Source organism: Artemia sp. Qi Xiang Cuo, chromosome 7 (assembly GCF_049724085.1).
Source record: "Artemia sp. Qi Xiang Cuo chromosome 7, ASM4972408v1, whole genome shotgun sequence".
Classification (NCBI taxonomy): Eukaryota; Metazoa; Arthropoda; class Branchiopoda; order Anostraca; family Artemiidae; genus Artemia; species Artemia sp. Qi Xiang Cuo.
In genome coordinates, this window is record NC_142800.1 from 9,245,340 (window position 1) to 9,260,617 (window position 15,278).

The 15,278-nt window shown below is 33.4% G+C and overlaps 1 protein-coding gene across 3 annotated transcripts in view; it reads left to right on the forward strand.

The window, feature by feature from the left end:
- Window positions 1–15,278, forward strand: part of Actn (alpha actinin) — a 163,174-nt gene that overhangs the window by 110,769 nt on the left and 37,127 nt on the right. For all 3 annotated transcript variants that reach the window (XM_089092000.1, XM_089091999.1, XM_089091998.1), the window contains 4 exons: window positions 2,631–2,723; window positions 6,100–6,407; window positions 10,406–10,627; window positions 14,336–14,507. In XM_089092000.1, the coding sequence (XP_088948126.1) occupies window positions 2,631–2,723; window positions 6,100–6,407; window positions 10,406–10,627; window positions 14,336–14,507 (795 nt within the window). The remainder of the gene's footprint in view (window positions 1–2,630; window positions 2,724–6,099; window positions 6,408–10,405; window positions 10,628–14,335; window positions 14,508–15,278) is intronic.

Consider the following 15,278-nt stretch of genomic DNA (forward strand, 5'->3'; position numbering starts at 1 on the left):
GAAAAAATTCTATTAGAATTGTTGCAATTGTTTTATTCTTGTATCACCTGAAGTCAGTGGGGTGTCCATACATGATGATAACTTTTCTTTGAACGCCTGGGTATTGATAAGAAGTGCGGATCAGCTTAGATATCTGGAGCCTTTATATTGGAAGTACAAATCATTATCTTCTGAATCACCCACTGGTATTCAGGATCGTCATGGCGGTAATTCGTCAATCAGTAGGGGATATCATTTACCATTTGCTTTAGATTCTATCCAATGGAAGTATAAGCCATCATCTCCTGATAAAGTTTAAAGTGGAGAGAAAAATGTACCGGTTAAGCGACGAAAACCATCGTAAGGATTCTGCACCTTTGGAAGCTTATGCAGCAATTCGCGAGAGCAGATTTGGCCTGAAGATATCGATTTTTTTTTTTTTTTTTTTTTTTTTTTTTTTTCAGAAATGGGAGTCCCACTAATTTTTGGCAAGTTTTAATCAACCCCTTAATAAGAAAAGAGATAAAAATGAGTGTTGTAATTACAGATAAATTAGCTTGATTTCTGTATGGAGCAAATTACTTAGCATGATCTAAAACTCTAAAACCGTTCACAAAGTTTTAAGAGAAGGACAGTGCTCCTTTAGGAAAGGGAGAGGTTTTGTCGACCAAATTTTCACGCTTAAATTAATAATTGAGGAATGTGTACTTAGGCAACAGATACTTGATTTAGCGGATAGAAACGCTTTAGTACACGTCCTATCCGTGTATGGTACCATCCAAAAAGGGGCTTTTCCTTGTTGTTCAAGCCAGGGGACTGCAAGTTCCCTGTACAGGGTCTTCGGCCAAGGTAATTCCAATGGTGTACTTTTTGTTTCGATCCGACACCATTTTTAGGGGGGTTTCAGGCTATTTTGTTTGGTTAATATGGACCGTGTTTGGCTTTTACTAGGTTGCAGCTAGCGCTGCAACTACGATACTACATATGTACACTTATTTGGTTGGTGCTATGCGCAAGAATAATATTGTTATGGTTAAGGTGAGAAGTGAGGTTAATAGCTGGTTCGGTGTTGAACTAGGAGTTAAGCAGGGCTGCGTCCTGTTCCTAGATTATTTGTGTGGACTTAGTCCTAAGAAACATGGCAAAGGCTATGGGAGAAAGGTGTACCAAATAGGATTGTGAAACTCTGCTAGACATGGGTTGTGCAGATGATTTGAATGTCTTGGCTAACGAAATAAACGAATTTTGGAAGTTTCTGAAAGTTAGGGCGTTGAAATAAGTTTGGAAAGTGATGTAAAGCAGACTAATTCATTTAGATAGGAGTAAATGAAGATCAAGAGATAATGCTAGAGAACGAGAAAATTGATCAAGTGGATCGCTTCACTTACCTTGGATGTGAAAAGTTCACAGTTGAAAAAGTTTGAAGGGATAGGGACTAAGGATAGGGATAGGGAAGGGATAGGAAGAGGATTAGAATATTGGAAGCCACGGTAATGACAGTGCTCATTGAAATTTTGAGCCTATATAAAGAAAAAAAGTTTAATTCCGCCTCATAATTTTCTTACATACAATTTTAAGCCAGCAAAAAAATCGAAAATGTTTTGAGTTGCAAGATTTTTTTTAGCAAATAATCTCTCTGTTTCTCTGTAATAAAACTAAAATCGAATCTGATAGACCGTAATATTCCTCCGAAAAAGGAGGTTTCAGTGATTTTGTAGTTCTTAATTTAATTTCTGTTGAAATATTTAATAAATAGATATAATCAATGGAAAATGAGAACGAAATAAGAATGAAAATGAATATTTACGGTGGATAATAAAGTAGATATAGCGGATATAAAGTAGTTAGAGTAAGTAGATTGTGAAGAAAATTATTGTCTTTATTTAGATTTTATAGATAGTAGTTTCATGGGTACACAATATTCTCACCTACAAACTAGGCATGAACGTAGGGGGGTGTATTTTGAAAGTCTAGAGGGGGGAGGGTTATTTTTATTGTTTTTACAATTTTTTAATAGAAATACAAAAAATACATTTCTCCATAAAAATACCAGAAAAGTTCTTTTTAAAACTTAATAGGGCGGTGGAAAAAAATCAATATGGCAAACACTCCCCTTTGCTCTTACTTCGAATTGACGCCCTGCCTCCCCTTCTCCGGAAAATTGTCAAAAGTGAGTGTGAATCCAATGTATGGCACATCATCGAAAAAAAAAGCGGGATTTGACCTTTGTTTTTTGTCTCAAAAACAAATCTTTCAAAAACAAAATTGTTACTGATCTATATAGATGTTCTATGGTTTGTTTTATATGTTTAGTTAATAAATCTGAGAATAAGATCGATGCTTTGTTGCTTATGCGTCTTCTGCTTTGCTTTTCAATTTTTTTATTTTATTTGTTTATAAAGTTGCTACTGATTTATCTTGCTTTTGGGGTTTGTTGTTGCAGATCCTTTTCTCTTTATTAATGAATTTTGTCCTTATATTTCTTATGTTTGTTTCATATTTAAATGTATTATATTTTCTCATTTTTTTTTTATATTTCGAATAAGTGTTGCTTTCTTTCATTCTATGAGTAATTCTACTGATATGTAAGTGAAGTACGAAGGATATCTTAGGAAATTACAAAAATATATAACTTTCTGAATCTTTTCTAGGCCGAAACTGCTGCTAATCGTATTTGCAAGGTCTTAAAAGTAAATCAGGAAAACGAAAGACTCATGGAAGAGTATGAAATGCTTGCTAGTGATGTAAGTACCATTTTTTTTAATGTTTTATTGTTAAGCTCATAATGTTTGTGTTTATATGTTTATTTGTGACTTGAATAAATTGCTGTATTATTAATAATAGAATAAGTCTAATGAAGGTAATGGTACTCATAAACCTTATTTAGTACAATAAAATAACTTCTGTCCTATAGAGGTCAAATTGTCCCAAACTCTTAGATAGCATAACTAGGACCAAGGGCGTGTTCAGGATTTTTTTCGGGGGGGGGTAAAAAAAAGTTCAAAAATTTATTAATTTGCATATTGTTAATTTTTTAAGAGTCGGACAAGATTTTTTTGGGGGGAGGGGGGGGGGGTCAATGTCCGTACCCACTCCACTTTCCCCATGATACAGCCTTGACTAGGATACAAGCTGTTACTTGTGACTACGTTTGGTGGATATCCAACAGCTCCTGTTTTAGATACCATGATGACTATAATTTCATGTATAAAATGTAATTGAGTTAGTATAATTAATTTAACTAACTTAAGATAATTAATACGTAATCTAATGTGAAATTTTACGTTTTATTGTTGTTTAACTTCCGTCTGATCGACGCAGTTTATCACGTTAGTACTTATATATGCCATGAATCATTTACTGCTTTATTTATGATGCCTGTGTGGTTATTTTTAAGTACAAACAGTGGTTTCGATTGGTTGGGGATAGGGTGCTTCCCCTCTTCCTTGTTGTGTTTGCCTCCCACCCCCCACTAGATTTTGGACTTTTTTTTTTTTTTTTCGTATATGCAGTGAAGAATGCTCTGTTTTGTATTTCCATTGAAAAAACGACAAATCTACCTCCTAAGATCTTTAAAAGTACATTTTGCCCCCACTCCACCCCACCCCCACCTCCTTAATTCGTCATAAGTTGACGCCACTGCAGATACGAGGCAGGGCTTATTGTGGTTGACTGCAAAATACTTCATATTTTTGTACATTTTAAATAATGTTCTATTTAATACGTTATTTTTCTTACAGATTAGTTGATTTCTCATGAGTTATGTTGCAGATATATTTTGGCGTATATCTTGAAAAAAAATGATACAACATTGTTCGTAATGCCCGCTTGGTCTTATTTATGGGTTCAGGGGAAAGAAGGATGACCAGATTAGAGTGGTGTGTGATTGAAATATGACAAATCTGTGCAGATTTTATTTGATTTTAATAGATTTCCTTTATTAAATTAAGATAATTTTTTCCTTAATTTAAATTGCGTTTTATATAAATTCTTATGGTTACTACACATGTATGTTTATATAAGTATTGCATATTTATTAATATTATATTAAATATTTCCCAATTTTGAATTTCTTTTGATATTTATTATGAAATTCCTATAGACTATGAAATTCCTATGGACTGTATGGACTATGGACTATTTATTATGAAATTCCTTTGGACTGTATGAATATCGTACTTTGTTCATATGTCATGAACGGATTTTTATATTCTACATTATTAAAATCTCCTTTTTAAGGGGTCAACAGGAAGGAAGGATGCCTCAGATTAAGCTAATATTTGATTGCTAAATCCTCGCAAAGTGTATTTGCTTGTTATGAATTTTTACTTAAATTAAATTAAAAATTTTTTTTTTTCTAATTTATGAGAAAAATCTCATAAATTATATGAATTTTCTCTTATTTTAAATTATACTGCACATATATATTTACTGTTTGATTTATCTTATTTTGCATATCAGGGCCAAAATAATTATCACTTATTATAATGACCACGTGGTGATGCTCAAGGGGCCGAAGGAAGGAAGGATGCCCCAATTAGGAATGGATGTGGTTATAAAATAAATCCTTTTGAATATTTGGGAGGTGCTCAGGGATGAAGCCTTAAAATCGTTAGGACGAATTATCCTTGGTTGCTAGTTTGCGAGCCTTGGACTGTTTAGAGAGTCGGACAAACTTGGCGTTCTGTCATACTAAAATGGACGTATTCATTCAATTTGGGGTATATGTTACGGTATCTTTCGACCTAAAAAAAATTGTTTAGATTAATGATTGTTTTGAGTGTTCTTAACTCGTCCGGTTTCATTTAAAATGCTGCTTGATGGCTCCACCAGACGAATGCTCTTCGTTCTGTGTCCATTATAAAACTTACATCATTTGCAAAGAAAATACTGCCTTTTTCCGGAAAAAAGTAACTTGGTAACCATACGCCTTTCCAACGTTATTCGTCGCATCTTGGATGCGACCCACATTTGAGACCCCGAGTGAGACCCTTTTGGGGTCTCAATTTGGACTATTTATTATACACCAATTTACACCTTTGGTTGTAATTTTTTATTTATACACCAATTTGTATTACGGTTGTATACACCTCAGATTAAGCCTCAGATTTTTTTTTCATAAATTAGAAAAAAAAAATTTTAATTTAATTTAAGTAAAAATTCATAACAAGGAAATACACTTTGCGAGGATATACATCAATTGGTTGTATACACCAATTAATTATTATTTATGGGTTTTATTTTTTTATTGAAATTGCCCACCCACTAGATTTTGGACAATATATCTTTTCCCCGCCCCCTATAAATTTCTGTTAATTTTATTCCGTATTTATTCCGAAATAGTTGCTAAATTTGTCAAGTACTGTCAAATTAAGAAGTTTTTTAATTCGTTAAAGTACCGGAGGTGAAAATTTTGCTGTTATATTAAGGGCCGTAATGCTGAGGGGAATTGAATACTTCTTACCATTTCTTGTCTTTAGCTTACTATACGATTTTGCTTTATTTTTAAAGAAATTATTGGCCAAGAAGTAATTTTTTACCCTAAAGAAGATAATTAGGTGCGTGAATAGTGCTGAATTCCGATTCAGATACCTTGCCTCCCTATCTGGTTCCGGTATCCTAAGGACAATGACGCCTCTGGGTGGAAACCCTCGTCTTGGCTGATCAAGGAAGAGGTAAATTAAACAAAAGCACAAATGGTATTAACTAGAAAGAAAGACGGAAAAGAAAAAGAAACTAGAAAGAGAGAAAAGAAACAAACTATAAAAAGAAAAAGAGGGAGATAAACAAGAGTGAACTTAGTGGGCCCTCAAGAACAATTCGCAATCAAAAGGAATACACTTTTTGAATATAATAACCGCTACCGTCGGGATTGCAAAATTATTTAGCTTTCTACACGGGTCTGAATTATTATTTAAAAAAAAGTGTTGTCCAAGAAGTGATTATTTCCGCTATAGTAATAGTTCTGACTCAGGCAACTTAGGTAGTTTTAATTGTTTTTGGGTTTTAGTAATGATAATAGTTTTTGGTTAGTTTAGTAGTAAACAGTAGTTTAGTAGTAATAATAGAATGGAGATCTCAAGTACTACTGTAGCTGATTCATGAAGATTACTATTTTAGCTTTTGGAATGGATCAGACGTACTCTTCCTTGGTTAGAATCAAGGCAGACAGACAATTCCCTAGCTGGAATTCAGAAGAAATTGGATGAGTACCGTCAATACAGAAGGAAACATAAACCACCCCGTGTAGAACAGAAGGCCAAGTTAGAAACCAATTTCAACACCCTCCAAACCAAACTACGACTATCCAATCGCCCTGCCTATATGCCCACAGAAGGGAAAATGATATCTGATATTTCTAACGCTTGGAAAGGTCTGGAAAATGGGGAAAAATGCTTTGAAGAGTGGCTCTTGGCTGAAATGATGAGGTACTTTTTTTTCTTAATTGGTATCAAATATTCAGTAGCTATTTCATTTACATTTTAAATTTTTTATTCTCGTTATAAATTTCCTTGTTTTCCTGCGCTTTTTTGTATTGGAAAAGTTTAAGTGAGAACACAGTGTTAATTATGTCTACTCATTTCAATCTACCATTTGTCGTATTTTTCTAAAACTGACCCAACAGAGCTTATTGCAATAAACGGCCATAACTTACTGAATCATCGTAAGTCTTTGGCTCTATTGAACGTAGTTTGAACAGCATTAATGTATTGCTCCTCCCCCCCCCCAAATATATATATATATATATATATATATATATATATATATATATATATATATATATATATATATATATATATATATATATATATATATATATATCTTGTACCTTGTCTTATCTCTCAACTTGTATCTTGTCTTCTTTCTTATTTGGTTCTCAAGTTATTTAGAAGCTATTTGTTTTTTTCACGATGGGCTATATGTTCCCACTGAGAAAAGGTTGAGGAACGGATATTGTGATGCAACTGTATTTCCTTCGTATCTTAGATACCCAACAACCTTGGTCCTTAAAACAAACCTTGGTAAAAACAAATTGGTCCTTAGTAACAGTTAAAAACTGAAGCATGTTTTCGTTTAATCATATTCATTTAGAATTTATGTTGAGCAAAATACCTCCTTTTGAATTATTTGCCAAATTGAGGAGATTTGCACCTAGCTGTAAAGGAAAGGGGGTAATTTTACCTATGGTTTTTGGTCATTGGGCCTTAGTGTGAGGTCAATGGAAGGCAAGGGTTTAGGTTGTCCCTGTAACTTTGGTGGAAACGAAATAATTTAGATGTTTTGGATCAAGATTTTTTTTTTTTTTTCAGAATCGTGCCCCCCCCCCCCTCCACCATCAACAAAAAAAAGTAAAAGCCTCTTGAGATTTTTCTTTAATTTCATATATTTCCCATATAATTTTCTTAGTCCCTGAGAGATCACATGTGGATTCATGTTTTCTTAAAAAGTCTTTTTTTTTTTTTTTTTTCATAATTCAAAAATTTTTGAATTTTTGAATTTTTCAAAATTCATAATTCATTTTGAATTATATCGGTTTTGTCGATTAATGCTACTAAATTTCGACTTTTATCATGCCAAAGATAGATTTAAATATATTCCGAGTGATGATACTTTTAAATTTTATGCAAATTTTGTATTCATCTTTCGATCTTCCCAACCCTCCAAGAGAAATAATTGTCCGGAAATCATTGCATATGCATTTAGTAGCAGCTTAAAGGAGGCCAACAGGCTAAATGTTCTACAACAGATTATGTTTAGAATATTGAAAATGTTCAAATATGAAGTTAGATGTATTTTGAGTGATGAGTGACATATATTTTGCTCTTTTGTATTAATTTTCTGAATTAATCGTTATCTCCGCCCACCTATCGTTATCTCCGCCTCCTGAAATACTACCTGATATATAATATATACACAACAAAATTGCAGCTTAAGGGAGGCCAATAGTCGAAATCAGCTGCAATGGGGTTTCAAAGGCTGCAACAAGGGTCAAACAGATTTAAAAAAAAAATTCTGCCTCTGCACCTATTTTAGGTCTTTTCATACCTGAAAACTACGATTACAATAATTTTTTTTTTTTTTAATTGTGAAGATATTAGGACAGAATCATATTTTTGTCAACATTGCCGGGTTGAACCTTGAAAACAAATAAGCAAAATTAATTAATTAAGTGTTAAGCGAAATTAGTTAAGCAAAATTAATTAGTTAAGTCAGTTAAGTTTGGCAACACTTTCGTCCGTAATAATTTATACAGTAACGATTGGTTGACTCCCAAAGACAAGTACCCCTTCAAAGAAAAGCTACAACTTTTTAAACTGTTTGGTGTCATGTGTTTTTAGCTAATTTTTCGCTAATTTTGTATCCGCGTTTCTTTTTTTATTTGGCATCCACTATTTCAAACGTCCATATAGAAGTCTTCTCATTAGAAATTGAATCCCCAAGTCTTTTTTAATTTCTAAGACATACTTAGCTGTGCAAGTTTCCTTCATATTCAATGTCCTTGGTACTTTATGGTTTATGGCAAGGCCGTATCCAGGGGGGGGGGGGTTACCCGGTTTCACCCCCCCCCCCCCGAAATTTTTGACCGACTCGAAAATAAGTCGAAAATTAGTTAAACCTAGGCAAAAATCAGTAAAATTAGTCGAAAACTGAGTCAAAAATTAGTAACCCCCCCCCAAAAAAAAAGTCACAAATTAGTAAAAACCCCCCTGAACAAAAATCCTGGATACGGCCCTGGTTTATGGTGTAAACTCTGTAGTATATATGGTTACAAACATATATGGTTGTGTAAAATTCCACTTAACCAATTCCAACAGTCAGATTTCCTTTTTACTGTCCAAGATTAAGCAAAGGAAGTCTTTAGATAAATAAAACATCTGGTATTCATAAAAAGACTTTAGTCAATTTTCTCAGTAATCCGCTAGGTTTGATGAAATCGTCAAGTGGGTGGTTGTTTATGTTGTTAACACTAACATAAGCATCTCCTACATTCCAATTGGAAGTGGCGTTCACTTGAATTAGAGTTACCAGATTTTCTTAGATTATTCTACGCTAATGGATAAAATGGTTAACCCAAAATGTGCTAATTTAACTTTTTCATATGGAGATAATTGTTATTTCTTTGTTATTCTTCTGGGCTTTTCTTTGTCTTTTTTTATTCATTAGCCAATCTTAGTTTATAATAACCTGTTTCACAGAAACTTATCCTCTTTTATAAAAACTAGCCTAAGATGGCTGTAGTATTCTTCACCAGCAACAGATATATTTTTCTCTATTTTTTTTTCTCTATGTTTCTTCTGTTTCTTGAGCTAGTTATTGTTTCTTTTTTCAGCCTACTGGCCTTTTTTTGTCTTTTTCTTTTATTTATTAGTCAATTTCAATTCGTAATAACCTGATTCACAGAAACTTTTCCCGTTTGTAGAAGCTAGCCTAACCTGGCTGCGCTATTCTTCTTTGGAAACAAGTATATTTTTCTCTTACTTTCTTTTTCTGTTTTTCTTCTATTTTTATTTTATGGTTCTTTTTTACTTACGTTTATTTTTCAGTTAATTTATATCAATTTCTGTTGTAAAGTTTACTTTAAATTAACATGAATACGCATGTAATACAGCTCTTTGCATCTGTATTTAAAAAAATGCTTTATATATGCAAATATACAATATTTAAAAAACTTGTCTTGATAAATATTTTCAATTAATCAATAGTTAGTATACTGGTTGAAACAACTTATAATCAAAGTAATCGAGATGTGTTAAACCTACCAATATAAAATGTTTCACAATTATTATATCATATATGAAGGGGAGGGCAAAGGATACAATTTTTCATTCTTCGGAGGGAGTTGAGACCCGAGCAGTTTTACTCGGCTTCAGTTTACATTATTAATGACGTCAAGCGTCTCCAAGTACTTCATATGACGGCTGATATCCTGGTCACCACCAGGTATGTGGCCCCCCTCCCATTCAAAAAAAAATCATGGTGGGAGAGCGATACAACCTACGTGAATTTTCAACACCTGTCATTGAATATAAGCTAATTTACCAGCCAACATAACGATAAAATATACAATAATGTTAAAGAGAGAAAAAAGAACTAGAAATAGCGCTGAAAGACGCACATAAAAAATGAACTGTGTATAAACCAAAACCTACCCCACCCATCTCCTTCCGGATTGACTACTCCCTCTTAATTTATTAACATGCCGGTACAATATTTTACTAGTATGCCGTCTAGCTGCATCTTCCAGATCCTCAGCAATCCTCGTTCCAGATCCTCGTTAGTTAAGCAGGTAAGTGCAGTATATAATCTCTAACAGAATAAAAAAAAGCTCTTTCCAATTACGGGAGGAATTATTTGGTAAATCTGTGCCAACCTGTGTTTTCTGGGTTAAATTTGTAAGGACTGTGATTGTTTACTTTGCTTGTAGGCTTGAGCGTATTGAGCACTTGGTGCAAAAGCTGAAACACAAGTCTGATCTTCACGAGGCATGGACTACAGGTAAAGAAGATATGCTAGCTTCACAGGATTTCAGAAATTGTCGGCTTGCAGAAGTCAAAGCATTGAAGAAAAAGCATGAAGCCTTTGAGTCAGACTTGGCTGCACATCAAGACAGAGTTGAACAGATTGCAGCTATTGCTCAAGAGCTTAAGTAAGTCCTTTCTCTCAGCCCTGTTGTTTGTTGCCCTCAATGTTTAAACTATTTTTTCAAAATGAAATATTCTGAGTATTTTTGTCGTATTCAGTGTTTGACTACAGCCAAGGATGTTATACATTAGTAGGTCCTTTATTTCATTGTCATGTAGCATTTTGCTAAGGCTGCATCCAGGGATGGGTACCGGGTTTTAAGTTCCCCTCCCCCCTCCCCTAAACAAACATCTTGAATATGGTTTTGCTTGTTGCCCTCAATTTTGAATGTATTTGCCCAAAATAGATTATTAAGAAAAAACACAAAACTGCGAAATATTTAAGACTTATAAGAGCAATTCACGTTTGTTTAATAATCTTAAGTCTGTCCTTCCTTTCGCGATTCTTTTTCCCGTAGCAGTTTTCTTCAAAATGTGTTTTGATTTTAGGTGCTATGAGCTGGAATTCAATCTTTACTAGGTTGCGGCGAACGCCGCAACCATGATGGTCTTATAGCTTGCTGTCCTCAGTTTGGATATTTTTGCCCATTGAATATCGTGGGTAAAAAAAACGACTGTTTAAAATGTAAATCAGCAACCTACTTTTGCTTAATAATAATTGTTATAGTCATTGTCAGTCCTTTGTTCCGTCATCCCATTGCTTCTTCCCCTCAATTCTACTTTTGTTTAATAATAATTGTTATAGTCATTGTCAGTCCTTTGTTCCGTCATCCCATAGCTCATTCCCCTCACTTCTACTTTTGCTTAATAATAATTGTTATAGTCATTGTCAGTCCTTTGTTCCGTGATCCCATAGCTCATTCCCCTCAATTCTACTTTTGCTTAATAATAATTGTTATAGTCATTGCCAGTCCTTTGTTCCGTGATCCCATAGCTCATTCCCCTCAATTCTACTTTTGCTTAATAATAATTGTTATAGTCATTGTCAGTGCTTTGTTCCGTCATCCCATAGCTCAATTTCCCCTCAATTCTACTTTTGCTTAATAATAATTGTTATAGTCATTGTCAGTCCTTTGTTCAGTCATCCCATAGCTCATTCCCCTCCATTCTACTTTTGCTTAATAATAATTGTTATAGTCATTGTCAGTCCTTTGTTCTGTCATCCCATAGCTCATTCCCCTCGATTCTACTTTTGCTTAATAATAATTGTTATAGTCATTGTCAGTCCTTTGTTCTGTCATCCCATAGCTCATTCCCCTCGATTCTACTTTTGCTTAATAATAATTGTTATAGTCATTGTCAGTCCTTTGTTCCGTCATCCCATAGCTCATTCCCTTCAATTCTACTTTTGCTTAATAATAATTGTTATAGTCATTGTCAGTCCTTTGTTCCGTCATCCCATAGCTCATTCCCCTCAATTCTACTTTTGCTTAATAATAATTGTTATAGTCATTGTCAGTCCTTTGTTCCGTGATCCCATAGCTCATTCGCCTCAATTCTACTTTTGCTTAATAATAATTGTTATAGTCATTGTCAGTCCTTTGTTCCGTCATCACATAGCTCATTCCCCTCAATTCTACTTTTGCTTAATAATAATTGTTATAGTCATTGTCAGTCCTTTGTTCCGTGATCCCATAGCTCATTCCCCTCAATTCTACTTTTGCTTAATAATAATTGTTATAGTCATTGTCAGTCCTTTGTTCCGTCATCACATAGCTCATTCCCCTCAATTCTACTTTTGCTTAATAATAATTGTTATAGTCATTGTCAGTCCTTTGTTCTGTCATCACATAGCTCATTCCCCTCAATTCTACTTTTGCTTAATAATAATTGTTATAGTCATTGTCAGTCCTTTGTTCTGTCATCCCATAGCTCATTCCCCTTAATTCTACTTTTGCTTAATAATTGTTATAGTCATTGTCAGTCCTTTGTTCCGTCATCCCATAGCTCATTCCCCTCAATTCTAAACATATTTGTCCAAAATAGAGTACACTGTGTTAAATTTATTCTTTACCTGTCCCCTGTATGGGAATGGTTTACCGAAACAGAGCGACTAAAGGCTAGATCTGCGTTCTGCAAATATTTAAAATTTCTGTTACGAGTACCGCTGTTCGAGAGAAATACATTTCTCTTGGACAAGTATCTTATTCCTGAGGCTCGTGAAGTTGTGGTAACGCAGGAAACCAATGCTAGAAAAGGTGCACTGGAGCACCTTTACGATTTTCTTCCGTTGCACGTCATGTACGAGCTGTGAATGTATATAGTGTATATAATCTAATCGTTTATTTTTGAAGTAATGTTTTTTTTTTGTTTTTCCCTTACTCCGCCATCTTTTTGTTTTATTGGTGGGCTAAAATAAACTATCTATCTATCTATAGTATTTCTAATTTATCGTAGTAGCCTATTATTTATGATAACAGTCATAGCCGTAAGACCGAGGGAGTTGTAAGACCATCATGTTCTTCCCGTCCTGTGTTTGGCTGCATTCAAAGTTGTTGGATGTAAGTAACTCCCTTGTTTCATGGTCCATTGTTGCCCACTAAGTCGAAAATATTTGCCCAAATTCAAATATTTTGGGTCAAAAAGCAAAACGTCCTTCATTTCGTAATCCCGTAGCTTATTGGCCTCCATATTACCCGAAAAGCCAAATTGAGCCATAATAACCAAAAGTCAAACTCGTTAAAACTGTCGTACCGATCATAAGAATAATTTGAACTGCCAATTGCTTTCTAATAGCCAAACATCATTAATTAAAATCGTTCAGATATATCAGTATCATTGGAATGATAGCTAAACTAAGCTCCAATAGATGGTAGCCAGAATTCCTTAAATACTATTTTTCAGATCCGTCCCTATTATTTGAATAACTAAACTGGTTTTTAATAGCCGCTAGTCAAAACCCATTGAACACTATCTTTCAAATCTATGAATTATATTCGAATAGCAAAAACTCCTTAAATACTGTCGTTCAACTTTGTCAATATTATTTGAGTAGCCAAATCGTTTCCAGTAGCCAATAGCCAAAATTCATTAAATGCTACCGTTCAGATCTATCCATACTATTTGAATAGCCAAACTGGCCTCCGATAGCCAAAACTAGTTCAAGTACTGTCGTTCTGGCCTATTACCATTATTAGAGTAGTCAAATTGGTTTCCAATAGCCAATAACTAAATGGATTAAATACTTTTGTCTGGAGCTAACAACATTATTTGGATAGTCAAGCTGTTCTCTAAAAGCCAAGTGCCAAAACTTATTAAATAATATCGATCAGATCTATCATAATTATTCCAATAGTCGAATCGGTTTCTTTTTTTCTTTTTTTTCTTTTTTTTATTATAATGGAGTTATCAAGTTTCTACTCTAAATTCCAACATTTTATAAATTGTCATAAGCATGAATTGGTCCGAGCGTTTCCTCTTCTTTTTTCATAAATTGGCCCTGTTTTGATTCGATCACTCTGATGCCAAATACCAATTTTAATTCTTACCTAAAAACTCACAAAATGTTTATATCAAGGTTTCATTGTTAGAAATTCTTGTTTGAAAAATTATTTGGGAATTCACTATTAATTGAACCCCACTGTATGGTGGAATTATAATAAGTATTTATAAATTCAACCATGAAATGTTAATTAGAAAATTTCGTGACGTTTTTTGCAAAAAAAAATAATGTGAGCTTTTCGGTGGCTCAGCAGAGATTGAATTACTACTAATTGTTTAAGCAGCAACGTTTCTTCTTTTCATTTGTTAAAACGAATTTAATCTTTTTGTAGTGCTTTGGATTACCATGACGTGGCAACAATTAACGCACGTTGCCAAAGGATTTGTGACCAATGGGATCGATTGGGTTCCCTCACCCAAGTTAGAAGAACTGCTCTAGAAGAAGCAGAAAAATTACTGGAGAAAATTGACCAGCTTCATCTAGAGTTTGCAAAGAGGGCTGCTGTGAGTTTTTGCCCCTATTCTTATTAGTTTCATATGCCAACTAGTTTTTACTATCCTCTTATCCTTCATATCCTCCATGCTAACTACTACTGCATGCTAACTACTTTTTTTGTTAATAAAAATTAACTGTATAATTAATATCGCAAATCTAAGATCTAAAATAAGATTGATCTAAAAAAGGTGCTAAAAACAGACAATTATTTTGGAAATGCATAGACGCTAGAAAAAGAAATTAACGAAAAAAAACCTGTAAAAATCTCGAAGGGGGAAAAAAGATTTTGTTTTCTTGAATTTCCAGATCTTCTATGTTTTTTTGTTTTGTTTTGTTTTTTGTAAAAAAAAAAAAAAAAAAAAAAAAAAAAAAAAAAAAAAATTGTCAAGTTGCTCAAAACAATTTTAATGGTAAAAAGAAAGTCTAAATAATTTAGAAGCTATAATAATTTAGAAACTATAAATAAATAATTTATTTAGAAGCTATAATATAAATTGATTTTTTTTTTTTTTTTTTTTACCCTTTTGGGTTACTCGGTAAAACTGTCATTAAAACTATCAATATCTTGACATCTTAACAATTTTTTTAGTGATTTTTTTTTCTTGACTGCTTCGTTCTTAAGAGACTAACTTAAGAGACTCTTAAAAGACTCCAGGAATTTTTGCTCGTATACTTATCAACAAACAATTTCTCTGGAACATTTCTAGCATGTTCCCATCTTTTATCTTTTTTGCCAATGTTTCTTTGCCATATAATATGATATGAATTATTAACAATAA